The 18,915-nt window shown below is 41.1% G+C and overlaps 2 protein-coding genes across 4 annotated transcripts in view; one reads left to right on the top strand and one right to left on the bottom strand.

The window, feature by feature from the left end:
* LOC118366504 (beta-1,3-galactosyltransferase 1) overlaps nucleotides 1-10,243 on the top strand; it is a 110,660-nt gene extending 100,417 nt beyond the window's left edge. Inside the window, exon 2 of the mRNA XM_035749125.2 lies at nucleotides 6,392-10,243. Within this exon, the coding sequence (XP_035605018.2) occupies nucleotides 6,635-7,624 (990 nt within the window). The 5' untranslated portion in view covers nucleotides 6,392-6,634 and the 3' untranslated portion in view covers nucleotides 7,625-10,243. The remainder of the gene's footprint in view (nucleotides 1-6,391) is intronic.
* A 1,987-nt stretch (nucleotides 10,244-12,230) lies between these two features.
* The window catches only part of LOC118367099 (STE20/SPS1-related proline-alanine-rich protein kinase-like), a 30,459-nt gene continuing 23,774 nt past the window's right edge, over nucleotides 12,231-18,915 (bottom strand). For 2 of the 3 annotated variants that reach the window (XM_035750137.2, XM_035750139.2), the window contains 4 exons: nucleotides 17,215-17,267; nucleotides 17,007-17,075; nucleotides 16,577-16,641; nucleotides 12,231-14,000 (listed from right to left, as the gene is read on the bottom strand). In XM_035750137.2, the coding sequence (XP_035606030.1) occupies nucleotides 13,926-14,000; nucleotides 16,577-16,641; nucleotides 17,007-17,075; nucleotides 17,215-17,267 (262 nt within the window). In that variant the 3' untranslated portion in view covers nucleotides 12,231-13,925. The remainder of the gene's footprint in view (nucleotides 14,001-16,576; nucleotides 16,642-17,006; nucleotides 17,076-17,214; nucleotides 17,268-18,915) is intronic. The other variant, XM_035750138.2, reaches the window with a different exon arrangement.

Below are 18,915 nucleotides of genomic sequence, written 5' to 3'. Positions count from 1 at the left end.
TACTTTTTGGAGAAATGTCCTCTGGTCTGATGAAACAAAATTAGAATTGTTTGGCCATAATGACCATTGTTATGTTTGGATGAAAACTGGGGATGCTTGCAAGACGAAAAACACCATCCCAACTGTGAAGCACGGGTGTGGCAGCATCATGTTGTGGGGGTGTTTTGCTGTAGGAGGGACTGGTGCACTTCAAAAAATAGATGGCATCAGAAGGAAGGAAGATTATGTGAATATATTGAAGCAACATCTCAAGACATCAGTCAGGAAGTTAAAGCTTGGTCGCGAATGGGTCTTCCAAATGGATAATGACCCCAAGCATACTTCCAAAGTTGTGGCAAAATGGCTTAAGGACAACAAAGTCAAGGTATTGGAGTGGCCATCACAAAGCCCTGACCACAATACTATACAACATTTGTGGGCAGAACTGAAAAAGCGTGTGAGAGCAAGGAGGCCTACAAACCCGACTCAGTTACACCAGCTCTGTCAGGAGGAATGGGCCAAAAATTCCCCCAACTTATTGTGGGAAGCTTGTGGAAGTCTATGCAAAACGTTTGATCCAAGTTAAACAATTTAAAGGCAATGCTAATAAATAATAATTGAGTGTATGTAAACTTCTGACCCACTGGGAATGTGATAAAATAAATAAAAGCTGAAATAAATCATTCTCTCTGCTATTATTCTGACATTTCACATTGTTAAAATAAAGTGGTGATCCTAACTGACCTAAAACAGAGAATTTTTACTAGGATTAAATGTCAGGAATTGTGAAATACTGAGTTTAAATGTATTTGGCTAAGGGGTATGTAAACTTCCGACTTCAACTGTACAACACACTGAGAGCGTCTTAGATTGATGCTTTGATACTTCTAGCGTTCTCAATGTCAAGAAGATTGTGACAAAAGACATCTAGAAAATAGGAAAACGGGGCCAGAGGGAGAGCAGACTGCATTATTCACAGCGAAAGTGTCACGCCCTGACCGTAGATTGCTTTGTATGTTTCTATTTTTAGTTTGGTCAGCGTGTGATGTGGGTGGGTATTCTATGTTTTGTTCTATGTTTGTATTTCTATGTGTTTGGCCTGGTATGGTTCCCAATCAGAGGCAGCTGTCAATCGTTGTCTCTGATTGAGAACCATACTTAGGCAGCCTGGTTTCGCCCTTAAGTTGTGGATAGTTGTTTTCTGTTTTGTGTGTATCACATAACAGAACTGTTTCGTTCTCGTTATTCCTCGTTGTTATTTTGTTTAGTGTTCAGTTTTGATTAAATTACAACATGAACACTTACCACACTGTGTTTTGGTCTACTCCCTCTTCCACCAATGACAGCCGTTACAGAAAGGAGAGAATAAGGGAAGGATTTAGGGGGAGAATGGAATTACAGTAATCACTGTCTGATGAAGGGAGAGTGAGGATAAGGCAGGTATAGAATAGAAAGATTAAGAGTGGTTTCTGATGGTAATCACTGCCAAAAAGGAACAATATAAACTGTCTGAGATTCTAGCAGATTAAAAACTATTTGTCTTTTAAACAGACATGGGGGACAGGTACTGTAGGATATTGAAGAGTTCAGCATGAACAGGACTCTATCTACTGATATGAATCTGTTTTATTTTTACAAGGCGCAGAAGTTTAGCATCATTTTGATGCTATTTCTAAAATAAGTGATCATTATGTAAAACAAAAGTTGTTCTAAACTTTTTGTACTTTCTACATGGAATCGGTTCTGTTACAGTTGAAGCCAGTTTCAAACAGTTTTCGAATCCCAGACTAGCTTTAATAGAAAACATGTTTTTCACTGTGTGATAAGCTGTTGATTCCAGTGCCTACGCTAATACACACCACAATCTCACCATCTTCCACTTGTGGTTTTAGCTATATATCATGAGGCCTAGAGACTGATTGTATCCAGGTGATATCTGAGACCTTCATTTAGTCAGGTTAATGTGTCTGGTGGCGGGACTCTGTCAGTGTGTTTAAAGGCAGAGATATATGTTGAGAATTGATCAGAATACAGGTTTTCACCCATCACCCGTACTTGCCAGAATGAAACCAACCTGTGACCAAACCACATTTGTAAAGCATTGATTATGCCTTGATACTGTATGCTATCACGTCCTGTGTGGGTGGGTAAATATATCACAAATGTAAGAGCAATGATAACCTAAGAAAATCCTGTATACAGTGCCTTGCAAAAGTATTCACCCCCCTTGCCGTTTTCCCTATTTTGTTGCATTACAACCTGTAATTTAAATGGATTTTTATTTGGATTTCATGTAAAAAAATATATTTAAAAAACGTTGTGCATGCATATGTTATCATCACCATTGCTATGATGCCCCTAAATATGATCTGGTGCAACTAATTACCTTCAGAAGTCACGTAATTAGTTAAATAACGTCCACCTGTGTGCAATCTAAGTGTCACATGATCTCAGTATATATACAGCTGTTCTGAAAGGCCCTAGATTCTGCAACACCACTATGCAAGGGACACCACCAAGCAAGCGGCACCATGAAGACCAAGGAGCTCTCCAAACAGGTCAGGGACAAAGATGTGGAGTACAGATCAGGGTTGGGTTATAAAAAAATATCTGAAACTTTGAACATCCCACAGAGCACCATTAAATCCATTATTAAAAAATTGAAAGAATATGGCACCATAACAAACCTGCCGAGAGAGGGCCGCCCACCAAAACTCACGGACCAGGCAAGGAGGGCATTCATCAGAGAGGCAAAACAAAGAGACAAACGATAACCCCGAAGGAGCGGCAAAGCTCCACAGCGGAGATTGGAATTAGTAGTCCAAAGGACCACTTTAAGCCGTACATTCCACAGAGCTGGGCTTTACGGAAGAGTGGCCAGAAAAAAGCCATTGCTTAAAGAAACAAATAACCAAACACGTTTGGTGTTCTCCAAAAGGCATGTGGGAGACTCCACAAACATATGGAAGAAGGTACTCTGATCAGATGAGACTAAAATTGAGCTTTTGGCCATCAAGGAAAACACTATGTCTGTCGCAAACCCAACACCTCGCATCACCCCAAGAACAACATCCCCACAGTGAAGCATGGTGGTGGCAGCATCATGCTGTGGGGATGTTTTTAATCGGCAGGGACTGGGAAACAGAGCAGAATTTAAGGATGGCACTACATACGGGGAAATTCTTGAGGGAAACCTGTTTCTGTTTTCCAGAGATGTGAGAATGGGACGGAGGTACACTCGAGTGGTAATTGGAAACATTTAAATGTCTTGGAATGGCCTAGTCAAAGCCCAGACCTCAATCCAATTGAAAATCTGTCATATGACTTTAAAGATTGCTGTACACCAGTGGAACCCATCCAACTTGAAGGAGCTGGAGCAATTTTGCATTGAAGAATGGGCAAAATTCCCAATGGCTAGATGTGCCAAGCTTATAGAGACATACCCCAAGAGACTTGCAGCTGTAATTGCTGCAAAAGGTGGCTCTACAAAAGTATTGACTTTGTGGGGGGTGAATAGTTATGCACGCTCAAGTTTTCTGTTTTTTTGTCTTATTTCTTGTTTGTTTCACAAGAAAAAAGATTTAGCATCTTCAAAGTGGTTTTCATGTTGTGTAAATCAAATTATACAAACCCCCCAAAAACGATTTTAATTCCAGGTTCTAAGGCAACAAAATAGGAAAAATGCCAAGGGGGTGAATACTTTCGCAAGCCACTGTACACTTCAGTACCAACCACCTTTTCTAATGTATAGACGCAAACGGACACCACAGTCTAGTACCACCATACTGTCTGAAATCTTTGAATGGCTGAAAAATATGAGGATGTTATACAGTATATGAGTGTGAGATTTCAGTTGACTCAGTAATAGCACCATGACAGCAGTTCATTATTTTCCCCATAGATGCTACCATTTTCACTCCAGTGAGCTATGTTCCCTTCACCAGCATATCACTCTGTCATAGAGAGCAGGCGGACAGAGCATTACCAAAGCCAGAGCTGCCCTGGGCCAGGGAGACACACACCATCTCACACCATCACTACCTCTATTCTACTATTAACATGATTTTGTCCTGTTTTAGCTTTAAAGGGCCATTTGTCCATGCAAGTTTAATGCTGAAGATAATACATAACTGCAAACACATGAGTCGACTGAGAGAAATCTGTTCTTAAACCTAAAATATAGGCTAGACATCTAAGTGGATTCTTATTTGCATAGAGCGGGAGACCCTATTCCCTGTTTCGTGCACTACTTTTAACCAGAGGCACACTATATAGTGCACTACTTTTGACCAGAGTCCTATGGGCCCTGTTTAAAATCAGTGTGCTATATAGAGAATATGGTGCCCTTTGAGATGCACACATACTATACGGTTGACTTACACTGTAGTAATTTAATCAGTTTGATACCAAGGGGGCTCTTTAACCACATGATTTGTTTCCACGGAGAATAGCCCAAGATGCAAATCACCAGGGGCTCATTCTGGAGCATTTGCTCTCATAAATAGCATGCAGGGATGTGTCCTCAGCTCACTGCAGTGTCATTAAACAGGTGCTTGCCAAGGTCGCTTGTCATGTGCAGGAGCATAACAAAGAGCCTGTAATGTCTCTGTCTGAGGCAAAGATTTAAAGCAAGAATTAAACAGACAAGCATTTTGAAGTGAACACCTTCCTTAAACTGCCTCAGTGCAGCGCTGTATTAATAACAAGTCAGAATATATTTGTCCTGGTTCTTTTCTCTCTCTCTCTCTCTCTCTCTCTCTCTCTCTCTCTCTCTCTCTCTCTCTCTCTCTCTCTCTCTCTCTCTCTCTCTCTCTCTTTCTCTCTTTTCTCTCTTTCTCTCTCTCTCTCGCTCTCTCTTTTTGATAGATTAAAAGTCAATCGTTTCAAATATATGCCTACTGGATTGGAAAAATGTTGCTTGTAAAATGCTTTTTAGTGGCGGATGGACAAAAAGATAAAGTCAGGTCAATCATGTTTATTTTGTGTTCTCTTTTGTTGCCTGCACACTCTCAGTGTAGTGCAGTGTTCTAATAATGATATGGGTTTCATACGGTGGGAATCTGAAAGTCCTTTGATGTGCCACTTTCAATGTCACTACTTTAATATGCTTTTGTACTACAGATTTCATGTCAAAATGAGCATCTCAGTGATATATTGAACATGCGGTATTTTTATGTGGCCTTGTTTAATACATGAGGCCCATTCTGTTAATAAGCCTTACGAAAAACGATTGCAGTCAGAGTGCAGTATAACTGCAGTGCACTGCAGTATAACTACAGTCAGAGTGCAGTATAACTGCAGTGCACTGCAGTATAACTACAGTCAGAGTGCAGCATAACTGCAGTATGCTACAAATACTGCGTCCATAATAACACTGTTATTTTTTACTGCAGTTCAACTGCAGTACGCTGCAGTTATTCTGTAATTACTGCGTCCGGAATACCACAGTCGACTGCAGTTAATGCACTTTTACTGCCGTTTCAAAACGGCTATCTTTTTTTATAAGGGCACGGTTGAAGTTGGAAATGTGTGCAGCAGAGTCTTATAACCATTTACTACCTCTGACCCATCATTAAAGTGTTTTGTAAAGCATAAGGGCATGCCTATAAAGTGGGTAGTTCTATGCCAAGTATCCCGAGTGTAGCCGAAGCACGAGCAACATGCACTTTGTTTTAGTCTGTTGTTGACTAAGACAGTAATTGCTCAATTATGCCAACTGCAGACATTCCTAAACTTGCTCCATCACAACCACTTATTAATAAGAATGTAAGCTATATCACTGCACCAAATCAATGTGTAGTGTCAGTTGATCTGTGTTTAGTGAAGATATTACAGGTTTGGTGTCAGAGTTCTCTAAATACACTGAATGGGGATGCACTCTTTCTAGGACCTCAGGAGGAGTATGACACTTTGCAGTTGGCAACATTTAACCATTTCCTTACTGCATTAGTGTAAGGCCTTGTGTGAGAGGTAGTGATTCAATAAGACTTCATTCTTTTAAGCTCAGAGTAGATTCTCTCTCAGGACTTCTGATACAGGTACTTCATTCTATAAACTGAAATGTATAGACTTCAATTCGATTAGCCATCCAAAAGATCAATAGACTTGTTCAATGTCGCCAAAGTTTTTTTTTGAGCAGCTTAGACCTCATAGAATTCTGTATAAGCATTTTCTTTTAAAGTACACACTCCTGCGTTAAAGCAAAATGTAGTCTAGATGCAGTACAAAGGCATAACTCGAATCAAATGCTGTTGGTTATAACTGCTGAGTACTGATTTTAGAGAAACTCTTAACACTGCCTTTTGATAAAACGTTGAGTTATTTTATTTCTCAGAAGGGTGTACTCTCTGATTCTATTAAGACCTATCTGTTTGTTCTGGCGTTAAGATATTCCTCTGTCTCTGTTTTTCAGATGTAAATGGAGAAGCAGAAGTGTCAAGAAGAAAAACAGGACATCTGCACGGCTGCAAACCGGATTTGCGTTAAAAGGCAAACAACAACATCCCACCACTTTCCTCTAATGCAATCCATAACTGACAATTAATGTCAAGCAGCACATCGGTGCAGCATTATGCTGCCTTGCTGGAAGGAACACTGCTAATGGAAAGAAAACCTTATAAGATTCAATGCATTAAATACATATAAATGCAGCAGAATGCCTTCAAAAGTCTCATGCTTGTACGTGTTGACAGTCGTTTGCTGGGCAAGTGCTCTTTGGTACTTGGGTATATCCCGGCCGACATCCTCCTATGTCAGTGGGCAGATGTCTTTGCCGATCCGGAAGACTGTGAAAACCCTTAAGAACACTACGTTCAGCAACATCCGGACGCGAACGCTGAACCCACACGCCTTCGACTTTGTCATCAACGAGCCTAAGAAATGTGAGAGCAACACGCCCTTCCTGGTCATCCTGATCAGCACCACACACAAAGACTTTGATGCTCGTCAGGCCATCCGGGAGACCTGGGGCGATGAGAGCACCTACAGCGACATCCGCATCATCACCCTCTTCCTGCTGGGCCGCAACACGGACGCCGTCCTCAACCAGATGGTGGAACAGGAGAGCCAGATCTTCCACGACATTGTGGTGGAGGACTTCATAGACTCGTACCACAACCTCACCCTCAAGACCCTGATGGGCATGCGCTGGGTGGCCACCTTCTGCTCCCAGGCCCAGTACGTCATGAAGACGGACAGTGACATCTTCGTCAACATGGACAATCTGGTCTACAAGCTTCTGAAGCCCACCACCAAGCCCAAGAGGAGGTACTTCACGGGCTACGTCATCAACGGCGGTCCCATCAGAGACATGCGCAGTAAGTGGTACATGCCCAGAGACCTGTACCCCGAGGCTAAGTACCCCCCGTTCTGCTCGGGCACGGGGTACGTGTTCTCAGTGGACGTGGCTGAGCTGATCTATAAGACCTCTCTGCACACCAGACTGCTCCACCTGGAGGATGTGTACGTGGGACTGTGTCTGAGGAAGCTGGGCATCCACCCCTATCAGAACAGTGGCTTCAATCACTGGAAAATGGCCTACAGCCTGTGCAGGTACCGTCGTGTTATCACTGTCCATCAGATCTCACCGGAAGAAATGCACCGAATCTGGAACGACATGTCTAGCAAGAAACACCTCAGATGCTAGTGGCACCTGAGGACAACTCAACTTGGACTCTTCTTCATTTTCTGACAGCATTAGCTCTCTGTGGGCTACTAGCATACTACTGGATCCACTCTGTAGCTGTTGGGTGCATGAAGCTTATGAAGCGCATGTTCTCATTCAAACACACACTAAAATAGTCTTGTTGCTAGTCATTTTGTAATCTGTCTAGAATTCCAACTATAGACTTCACAAACTCATTTTGATGAACATTTACTCTCTAATGTACATTTTTTAAAGTAACATTTACAAGTGAAACCAGAGAGTTATTATTGAAAGAAAAAAACGATTTATTTGTCAGTGTAAATCTCTATTACTTTATGTCAAGTTGTCATGCTGTTTTGGGGGATGCCGGTATTTCCTTACAGCGGGACAAAGCCTCACCCACATCTTGTCTCATCCCTCCTACCAATCTTATGGCTGGTCAACTACTGTACACACAATAATTACATACAATTTGAAATGGCAAATAACGCTGCAACAATGACAACAAACATAGACCGAGTGTGAATGTTGTTGGTTGTTTTCATTATTGTTGCCATTTATTAAGAAATGAAGACATCTCTGCTGGATGGTATTCAACACTGTCGGTAGTGATGTTCACTACTGCAGTGTTCAAAACTACATGTGTGGGTAAAACAGATGCTATACATTTTTATTTGCCTGGGTAATTTTGGTTTAAATATCGGTGTAAATGTAGGCTAACTGCCACTTCTTCGGGAAAGAAACATTGATGTAATTTATATCTTTTTTTACTCTATTATTTTTCTTACGGTGTACTTTAAGTAATTAATAGTGTCATGCTACAGGCTTCTGATAAAACTGGCTTCTATTACTTTATACTGTACGTAGAGAGCTGATTCATTAACAATTCATTACCGCTACCAAGTCTCAACAGGCATAAATATCATCTTGTGCAAGTGACAATTTACATAGCAACAACTATCTACATTCACAAATGAATGTATTATCATGTCTATTTGGCATATCTTTACTGAAGCACTGCTTTTGAAGTAATGTGAAATAATTATTTTCTAGAACTTGGATGGCTGTTATGGTCCAAATGTAATTCAAGTATTTTTTTTAAAGTCTACTATTATACTGAACAAAAATATAAATGCAACATGCAACAATTTCCCTGATTTTTCGGAGAAACAGTTCATATAAGGAAATCAGTCAATTGAAATAAATAAATTAGACCCTAATCTACGGATTTCACGACTGGGAAAACAGATATGCATCTGTTAGTCACAGAGACTAAAAAAAAGTAGGGGTGTTGATCAGAAAACCAGTCAGTATCTGATGTGACCACCATTTGCCTCATGCAGCGCGACACATCTCCTTTGCATAGAGTTGATCAGGCTGTTGACTGTGGTCTGTGTAATGTTGTCCCACTCCTCTTCAATGGCTGTGCAAAGTTGCTGGATATTGGTGGGAACTGGAACACACGGTCGTACAAGTCGATTCAGAGCATCCCAAACATGCTCAATGAGTGACATGTCTGGTGAGTACAGTATGCAGGCCATGTGGAAGAACTGGACATTTTCAGCTTCCAGGACTTGTGTACAGATCCTTGCGACATGGGGCGGTGCATTATCATACTAAAACATATGGGGATGGCGGTGGAGGAATGGCACAACAATGGACCTCAGGATCATTTAATTGTATTTCTGTGCATTCAAATTGCCATCGATAAAATGTGATTGTGTTCGTTGTCCGTAGCTTATGCCTGCCCCACGCCACCATGGGGTACTCTGTTCACAAAGCTGACATCTCCACACGCTTGCCCACACAACGCCATACACATGGCCATACACATGGCATCCTGACAAATTCTCTAAAACAATGTTTGAGGCGGCTTATGGTAGAGAAATTAACATTAAATTATATTTTTATTGTCCCCAGCACAAGGTGCACATGTGTAACAGCAGTTTCTTGATATCCCACACCTGTCAGGTGGATGGATTATCTTGGCAAAGGAGAAATTCTCACTAATAGTGATGTAAACCAATTTGTGCGAAATAATTTTGAGAAATACGCTTTTTTGTGCGTATGGAAACATGGGACCAACACCTTTTGCGTTTATGTTTTTGTTCAGTGTATAAGCTATTGTGACATTTGACTGTGAAAGTTTAAAGATCCATCCTGAAGGGGTTGTTGTGACATACAGTGTTTTATTTACATAAAAAAATATATACATACTTGAAAATAATAAATCCTATTCAATGCCTTGTATACTTGTTGACCCTAATTATGCATTCATGTCGATGACATTTGTTTTTGGGGTTTAGATTTGTTGAATTACAGCTACTTGTATGGATTTTCATGTTCATCAAATGTTTTGTATTTGTCAACAAACTCGAGTACCATCCGCAAATTACTCCCAGCAACAAATATTTTTCTTCATATGTCCATGTAAATGTGTGCATTTGTAACATTTTTCATTTTCAGTGGCTCTCGCCAGTTCAACTCCCCTTGAGGATCTGCCAAACATCCACATGCCACATAGTGGCACTTGGCAGACTGTTCCCGACAGCAGTGTATCTGCCAGATGGAGACATTGCCAAATTCTGTAACTTGTTTATAATAAATGGAGGAACTATTTGGGTGAAAGGATTCCTCACCATTTCATTGCCTCTTCCGTATGTACTTGGGATGTGGGAGGAGTGTCCTTCACAAAGTTGTCCAAACTGTTCTAATTCATTTCCATTAGGACAGGTATTCCCATTAGGACAGGTAATCCCAGGGGTACCCACAATGCCGTCGGGGGTACGCCAAATAAAAATGTGATTCACATTTTTTTTAAATAAATACAATTAAAACCATCTAATGTTCAGCGAAATAAACAACACGATGTCAAATACAGGTAGCCTAGTCAAATAATTAACATCCAATCACATTAACCGTTACTCTCTGTAGCCAAACATAGCTGCTGCTCATGTTGGTATCTGTACTGATGGCGCAAAAGCCATGACAGGGAGACATAGTGGAGTGCTAACATGCATGCAAGCAGTTGTTCCTGGCGCCACTTGGGTACAGTGCAGCATCCACCGAGAGACTCTTGCTGCCAAGGGAATGCCTGACAGCTTGAAAGACGTTTTGGACACCACAGTGAAAATGGTTAACTTTGTTAAAGCAAGACCCCTGAACTCTCGTGTATTTTCTGCACTATGCAATGATATGGGCAGCGACCATGTAGAGCTTTTACAACATACAGAAGTGCGTTGGTTATCAAGGGGTAAAGTATTGACACATTTTTAAATTGAGTGACAAGCTTTAAAGTTTTCCTTACTGACCATAATGTTCACTTGTCTGACCGCTTGTCTGATGATTAGTTTCTCACACGACTGGCCTATCTGGGTGATGTTTTTTCTCGCCTGAATGATCTGAATCTACGATTACAGGGACTCTCCACAACTATATTCAATGTGCGGGACAAAATTTAGCCTATGATTAAGAAGTTGGAACTCTTCTCTGTCTGCATCACAAGGAAAACACACAGGTATTTCCATCATTGTATGTTTTTTTTGTGTGCAAATGAACTCAAGCTTACGGACAATGTCAAATGTGATATAGCAAAGCACCTGAGTGAGTTGGGTGCGCAATTACGCAGGTACTTTCCAGAAACAGATGAGACAAACAACCGGATTCGTAATCCTGTTCATGCCCTGCCTCCATTCCACTTACCGATATCTGAACAAGAGAGCCTCGTCAAAATTGCTACAAGTGGTTCTGTGAAAATTATTAAATCAGAAGCAACTGACAGATTTCTGTATTGGCTGCGCTCAGAGTACCCTGCCTTGGTAAATTGTGCTGTTAAGACACTGATGCCCTTTGCAACCACATACCTATGTGAGAGTGGATTCTCGGCCCTCACTAGCATGAAAACTAAATACAGGCACAGACTGTGTGTAGAAAATGATTTTAAGACAGAGACTCTCTCCAATACAACCCAACATTGCAGAGTCATGTGCTTCCTTTCACACCATTCTCATTAACCTGTGGTGAGTTATTCACAATTTTAGATGAACAAATACGGTTTTATATGTAAGATGGTTAAAGAGCAACATTTATTATTATTATATTATTATTTATTTCAAAAACTCACACTCATTCTTATGTTTAATAAATGTATCGTATAGTGTGTGTTGTGGCAGGCTTACAATGATTTGAGAGTGTGCTGACCCTGGTGCTAGAGGGGGTACGCAAATGGAGGTTGAATGTTTGAAGTGGTACGGGACTATAAAAAGTTTGGGAACCACTGCATTAGAACATTGTAATGTGTTACACTCTGGACAGGATTACTTCAGTCAGTTAACTTTTAAGAAAATCAACATCTATTGCAGTAAAATGAAAACCAACTCACCACAACATTAGTTTTAATAATTGCAATTAATTTTTATTTGTTGCTCCTCTGCAGAAATTTTTAAATCGGCCGATTACAGAAAGGGAACAAAGATAATATGCAGAAATGGTACACATACTGTACATAAAAAAAACACATTCATTTAGCTATTCAAATAACGTATTTAGTACAAGTTAATATTTATTTTCCACTTTAGAAAATAATTATAATTTAGAGCTACTGTACTTGTTTGGACAAACAAATGGCTCATCAACCTTTCAATAGTTGCCTTTGGGTTTCGTTTGCAGATGCATTGTTATACAGTACATTTCAGACTAATATATTTAGGAAAAAACATTTTGTAGTGCAGTAAGACAGAGCAAGAAACTACATTTTTCAAGATTTTGGCCTAGATTTAATCAGATCAAGCATTAACCGTCGGTAGCCCACACCCGCATAGCTGATTTTTCTGGCGGTGTCATAAGTGTAACTGCGTTGGAGCTGTCAAATCGGTGAGCAGCTGCTCTTGATCATTGTCACGAAGACACACCCATCCCACTCGCATTAGAAGTTCAGAACGAGAAAGTGTAGGCTATATAGAAATGACGACACTCAAATAGAAAATCATTAAATCGATTAATTTCTACCAGCCTAATCGACATCTCACATTCCAGTGTTTGAAATTGTAAACGTGGCTGCATGGCATTTCTCTTAATGCGCCTTGGTGCCACCAATGGCAATGTCCGCTTTAGGTATATTGCCAGGAGCCACATGTGGATGTGACAGCTCTACCGCAGTTCCACCTCCAACACCAACAAAGCAACCGCCATGCGGATGCTGGCTAAAGCAGATCTGATTGAATAGAGCCCTTTATCAATTAATTTGGCTTCCGAAAACACATCAGCTGAAGCATATTACAGGATTATGGTTTGTGTTATGTTTCAAATGACCATTGTTGTCTGACGACAAAGCATACAGGTTCAATTCTCATTACAATTCATAACGTGAGTCTCCCAGGGCTAAGCATTGTTTTGTCAGGTGCATATACTCTGCCCAAAAGTGCATTGTAGCTTGTCCTTAGAGGATAACTATTGACTTGAGAAAATACTACCATTGAGTTGTATCACTGCTGGAATATACAGATGTATGTTTGTGAAATGGTCTTAAATCAACCAACATAAACACGTTCTGCTTTTCGCGGTCTCACTCATTACCTACGTTCGTAGGTACAGATCAATGAACAAGGCACCTCTAGCATTTTTAAGCATCAACACTGTCATATGAATAAGCAGCACATTACACACGGCAGCATTCAGGTTTCACCTAATCCTTCACTTTCAACGAAAACGGGTCCCTTCAATGTATTGGTTTACATTCATCTATACACAGTACAGTTCATTCCTTTTACAACATTCATAATGTTATCATGAAAATGTGCTTCTTCCATCAAAATGAAATCTTACATTCTGAAGAGGGACTACAACACGGAGCTACGGGAAACATTTCTTGATCTCAAATGAGTAGTCTGTGAAATGGAAGTTGAAGAAGCAAATATTTTCCACCATGAAAACATGACGGTGAGAAACAAATAAAAGTTTATAATTTCAATAAATAATAGTAAGAGCTTCGCTGAAAGCAGAGGTAACATAATCAAATTAAAAAACACAACCCCTAAGCCACTGTTTTATCCCCAGCTATAACCACCTGAGAACATCTTTAGTTTTCTTGGCTGAATCCTGTTCCGTACACATGACCTAGCCTGGGGGGCGGAGGGGGCAGTGAGCCAGTGGCGGAGGCGGGGGAGGAGCTAGCGGAGTGGATCTGTGACAGAGCTGGGCATCAGGGCAGGGGAGAATGTAAGAAAGGAAGGGGCGTCTGTCTGACTGTCTACTCTGACCTGACTCCTCCATCTCACCTGCTATGGCCACGATGAGGCGGGCATCAGCTAACACTCAGCTGGGCGAAGCCAATCAACTTCACGTTGTCTGGGATCTCAGTGTCATCACAGCCAGAGACCTGATGGAGGAACAGATCAACAGGGTTGGTGTGGGCCATGAAATCCTAACACTTGCGTACACCACAACATTACCAGACATTATCCAACACCCAATGAACAGCTGTACCCTAACAATACAGATTGGTTTTGGGACTGATCCTACTTTAAGTAGTAAGCCACTATTTAACGGATTAATATTATTTTTACCTCTTTTGCTCTTAAAATCCTATAAACCAAGAAAACTTGAAGTACAGGAGATTTGTCCCCTTTTTAAAGGGCCATGAAGACATGAGAGCAGAGTGGAGGAATTACAGTCCTTCAAAAGATAATTTGCCAATGAAACATTTACGGCGAGAGCTTTGAAAAGTATCTACACTATTTCACCTACAGCCAAGGTGGTAGAACAATGTAATTCCTCCATTTGATAGTAGAAAATGCTTCATATCATCCGTGACTACGTCTTTAACAGCTCTATTAATTACTACATCAAGGTATCTTTCATTACTGTTGTTACTAGAAATCATGTGAAACAAGCAATGCAAAATGCACAAAGACAACTGTAATTTCCCTTCAGGTATTCATTTAATCTAATAACTAACAATATTCTGATGCAACATATTCTACTGTGAAGGGTTGCAGTGCAAACTACTGTGCTGTGCTTTGAACTGAGAAAGATTGGATATGTTCCTTGTTCAAAGCTCTATGACTATGTTGCACAGGTCTGTGTTGCATTTAATCATGATGATATTGGCATCCTGAGACCTGGGGGGTTTCACAGGCAGGAAAAGCTAAAAGTGATCCAGAAATATCACACAGCTCCCTATCATGTCCAATGCTTTTTGTAAATAAGACGTGCCGTTTGAAAAAATAACATACAACAAACAGAGAATTATTTTGTCTGTATTTGAGTTATTGGCATGGCTAACTCCACAAAAGCCCCTTTAATGTTATTTATTTATTTAACCTTTATTTAACCAGATAGGCTAGTTGAGAACAAGTTCTCATTTACAACTGCCGAGGTTGGAGTAGCCAGGAGGAAGGCATGGCCAGCCGTTGAGAAATGCTTGTTGAAGTTTTCGATTATCATGGATTTGTCAGTGGTGACCGTGTTACCTAGCCTCAGTGCAGTGGGCAGCTGGGAGGAGGTGCTCTTGTTCTCCATGGACGTTAGTGTCCCAGAACTTTTTGGAGTTAGAGCTACAGGATGCAAATTTCTGCTTGAAAAAGCTGGCCTTTGCTTTCCTGACTGACTGTGTGTATTGGTTCCTGACTTCCCTGAACAGTTGCATATCGCGGGGACTATTCGATGCTATTGCAGTCCGCCACAGGATGTTTTTGTGCTGGTCGAGGGCAGTCAGGTCTGGAGTGAACCAAGGGCTATTAGAAAGGCCTGCTCGCAGAAGTGTTTCAGAACTAGAGGAGCTTTTGCTGAAATATAAGTGGTATTTTATTGAAAGTTCATTAGAGAGTGAGTGTGGCTAAATATGGCTAAATTCTAAACTCGTTATGCTAACTATGCTGACCCACAAGAATGCCTTATTACTGGTCAGACACATTCAGAATGGTTTGAGTGCAGTCTTGTTATATATTTTTCACATCGCTATCCCCCTGGAAGTGGTACAGCATGAGTCAGTGGTCTGATGTCTGCCCGCCACCAGCAATTTAGAGCGGAGAATGGAGAGAGGTTCTGTCACTCCCCGGATAGACTGGTGGGTCTATCCTGTGGTATAAACCCTCTTGGTAAAACGTTCGGAATTGTTCTCTGAGCGAAGATAATTATTCTCACTGTCGGAATGTGTAGTGAAACCACAAACATAGTTCAGTGTTTTTAGTCGATATTTGGAGTTGAGTGGCTGTGTGTGATTTCGTGCCGTCTAGAACTGGAACACTGTGTTAACAAATTGAAATGGGAAAGTGCTCTGGCCAATATATTTAACCAGCCATGCCCCAGCCAGCAGCACAGTCTGGATGCTGCTGCACTAACCCCTCTGATGCAGTTCTGCACACCAGGGAGTATCTCCAGCGACATTCACCAGCTGCTGATAAGACGTACATGGCAGAAAGGTCAAATAGTGATGTACTGTGACCAACCGCACAGATGTTGTTTACCTCATCCACACCTTCCAAAAGGGTGCTAATAAATAGCCCTAATATTACAGCAAACCCACCGGGAGCGCCATTAATTGCTCCCTTAATTCTTCTCTGTTGAGAATTTGCATTGTTCCGCTCGTTGTCGATCAATCACATAGTGGTGTGCACAGAGGGAAGCATATGTGCAGATTAGGAGTGTCAACCATCAGTTATTTCACTTAGAGGACAAAGTCAGTGCCGCGACACTGTCATCACAGGTTTCTCCCATTCTCCAGCACCAGTGCTCATTTGGGATTTGAGTGTGTCAGTATTTCCAGACACCACCACCCTAAAGCATTGTGATTTAATTGGTGTGAGACATATTTTCTATGTAGCTTGAGAGTTGTGGAAGTCAATCAATCTGTGTGATGTAACGTTCTGGTTTTTGGAAGCGTCCCTCTTACTTCCTGTATTGTAGCTAGCTTGAGACATGAGGTGGTGTGACATTTATCATCTGGGCACTCACCAGTTTAAAGGTCAACACTTTGTAGGTAGTCGGGTCATCTACAATTTTCTGAAGGTTAGCAGCAACTGAAAGGAAATGTCATATATAGAGTATGTGTTACTAGTGTTATTGCACAGTCACATCAGATTATCTACCATAGATCAAAACCGTACATCGCTGCTCTTATACCTCTCATTGACTTTGAGAGGGATATGATTCTTTGAAAATACCAGTCCTAGGTCAAATACGTTTACATACTTGAACCGCACTTGATTTAGTTTGCCCGGTAAAATAGTCCCAAATGCACCAACTCCCGAGTTAAATCAAACGCATCTCAAATACTTTCAAGTATTTTACACATGTATTTGACCTAGGTATGGAGAATACATGCTAAGCATGTGAGTTTAAATAAGCCCTGCAATACATCAGAAAACAAGGATGAGACTTTTACCGACAACAACATCGTGTCCATTGACAAGGCCAGCTGAGAATAGCTCCTGGGAAACCCCATCGGCAGTGTCTATGGAGAGAATAACATACAACATTAGAAGCAGGTGAGAAGTTAACATGTGACATACGGTACTACACTTCAATACAATATCAAATGGTGCGAACAACCACATTCTAACATTAGCTTCTTCATTGTGTGCACCTCTTACCTCGGCCAGGGGTGAACTCAAACCGGATGTCATTCAGCTCCTTCTTGGAGTTCCTGGCGAGAGAGTTGGGAAGGTGATAAGTATTTAAGATGAGTCACATGTGAACAGACAGTGGGTCCAGGACCTGGTTAGCCTGTTTGTGCTTTACAACTCCATGGCATGACAACAATAGTCAGAGGAGTTGGCTACAAACAGATCTGGGGCCAGGCCAAGAGTCCCCGTGTGTTCTATTTGATTCAGACGGTCTGAAAAGGATCCTGACAAGCAGACCCTCAGGAACGGAAAGAGTGGAAAGAGACAGCCCGTCTGCCACATCGACACTTTAACTCTCTAGGCTTCACACACTGGGCCATGTTAAGCCCATCGTTTTCCTAACTAACTGCTTAGGTCAGTGTTACTTCTAGCTACTGTAATATCCCACCTGTATTTATTTAAGGACGACACAGTTGGTGTAGCATTAGTGGTAAAATGTTTATTCTTGCACGTGACTCATGTATATTAAATAGGCTGCAATGTAAAGCCCAATAAATGTGATTATTTTGAGTTGCCATGATGGGGGTAAGTCTCATGAAGAGTTCCAAAGAACAGCTGACTGATGTTTATAGTAAACAGCAGCCTCTCTGTGCATTGGCTAAACCCTCCTTCTGGTCAATGTACCAGTGGTGAACATGCATACTGTACAGGTTGGGCAAAACTCATCGACGTACTGTATATAGCCTATTGTGGTGACTACAACGTCATCAAATCAAACTTTACTGGTTGCTTACACACATATTTTGCAGATGTTATCGCAGGTGCAGACAAATTATGTTTCTAGCTCCAACAGTGCAGCAATACCTAACAAAACAAAACAATACACACAAAACGAGCAATGTCCGAGTCAGGAATATAAATATAAAGTCCCAGTCAAAAGTTTGGACACCAACTCATTCAAGGGTTTTTCTTTAATTGTACTATTTTCTACATTGTAGAATAACACTGAAGACATCAAAACTATGAAATAACACACGTTGAAACATGTAGTAACACTAAAAAGTGTTAAATGTAAAATATATTTGGATTTGTTTAAGATTCTTAAGTAGCCACCCTTTGCCTTGATGACAGCTTTGCACACTCCTGGCATTCTCTCAACCAGCTTCACCTGGTATGCTTTTAAGGAGTTCCCACATATGCTGAGCACTTGTTGGCTGCTTTTCCTTCATGTTGTAGTCCAATTCATCCCAAACCATCTCAATTGGGTTGAGGTCGGGTGATTGTGGAGGCCAGGTCATCTGATGCAGCACTCCATCACTTTCCTTCTAGGTCAAATCGCCCTTACACAGCCTGGAGGTGTGTTGGGTCGTTATCCTGTTGAAAAACAAATGATAATCCCAGTAAACGCAAACCAGATGGGATGGTGTATCGCTACAGAATGCTGTGATAGCCATGCTGGTTAAGTGTGCCTTGAATTCTAAATAAAATCACAGACAGTGTCACCAGCAAAGCACCCCCACACCATCACACCTCCTCCTCCATGCTTCACGGTGGGAACCACACATGCGGAGATCATCCATTCACCTACTCTGCGTCTCACAAAGAGACAACGGTTGGAACCAAAAATCTCAAATTTAGACTCATTTCATGTTGATATGTGTCTGCTACTTGAACTCTGTGAATAATTTATGTGGGCTGCAATTTGAGGCTGTTAACTCTAACGAATGT

The sequence above is a fragment of the Oncorhynchus keta genome, chromosome 34 (genome assembly GCF_023373465.1).
Source record: "Oncorhynchus keta strain PuntledgeMale-10-30-2019 chromosome 34, Oket_V2, whole genome shotgun sequence".
In the NCBI taxonomy this organism is placed as follows: domain Eukaryota; kingdom Metazoa; phylum Chordata; class Actinopteri; order Salmoniformes; family Salmonidae; genus Oncorhynchus; species Oncorhynchus keta.
The sequence above is the reverse complement of the archived record's forward strand: the minus strand, read 5'-3'. Positions and strand labels throughout refer to the sequence as shown.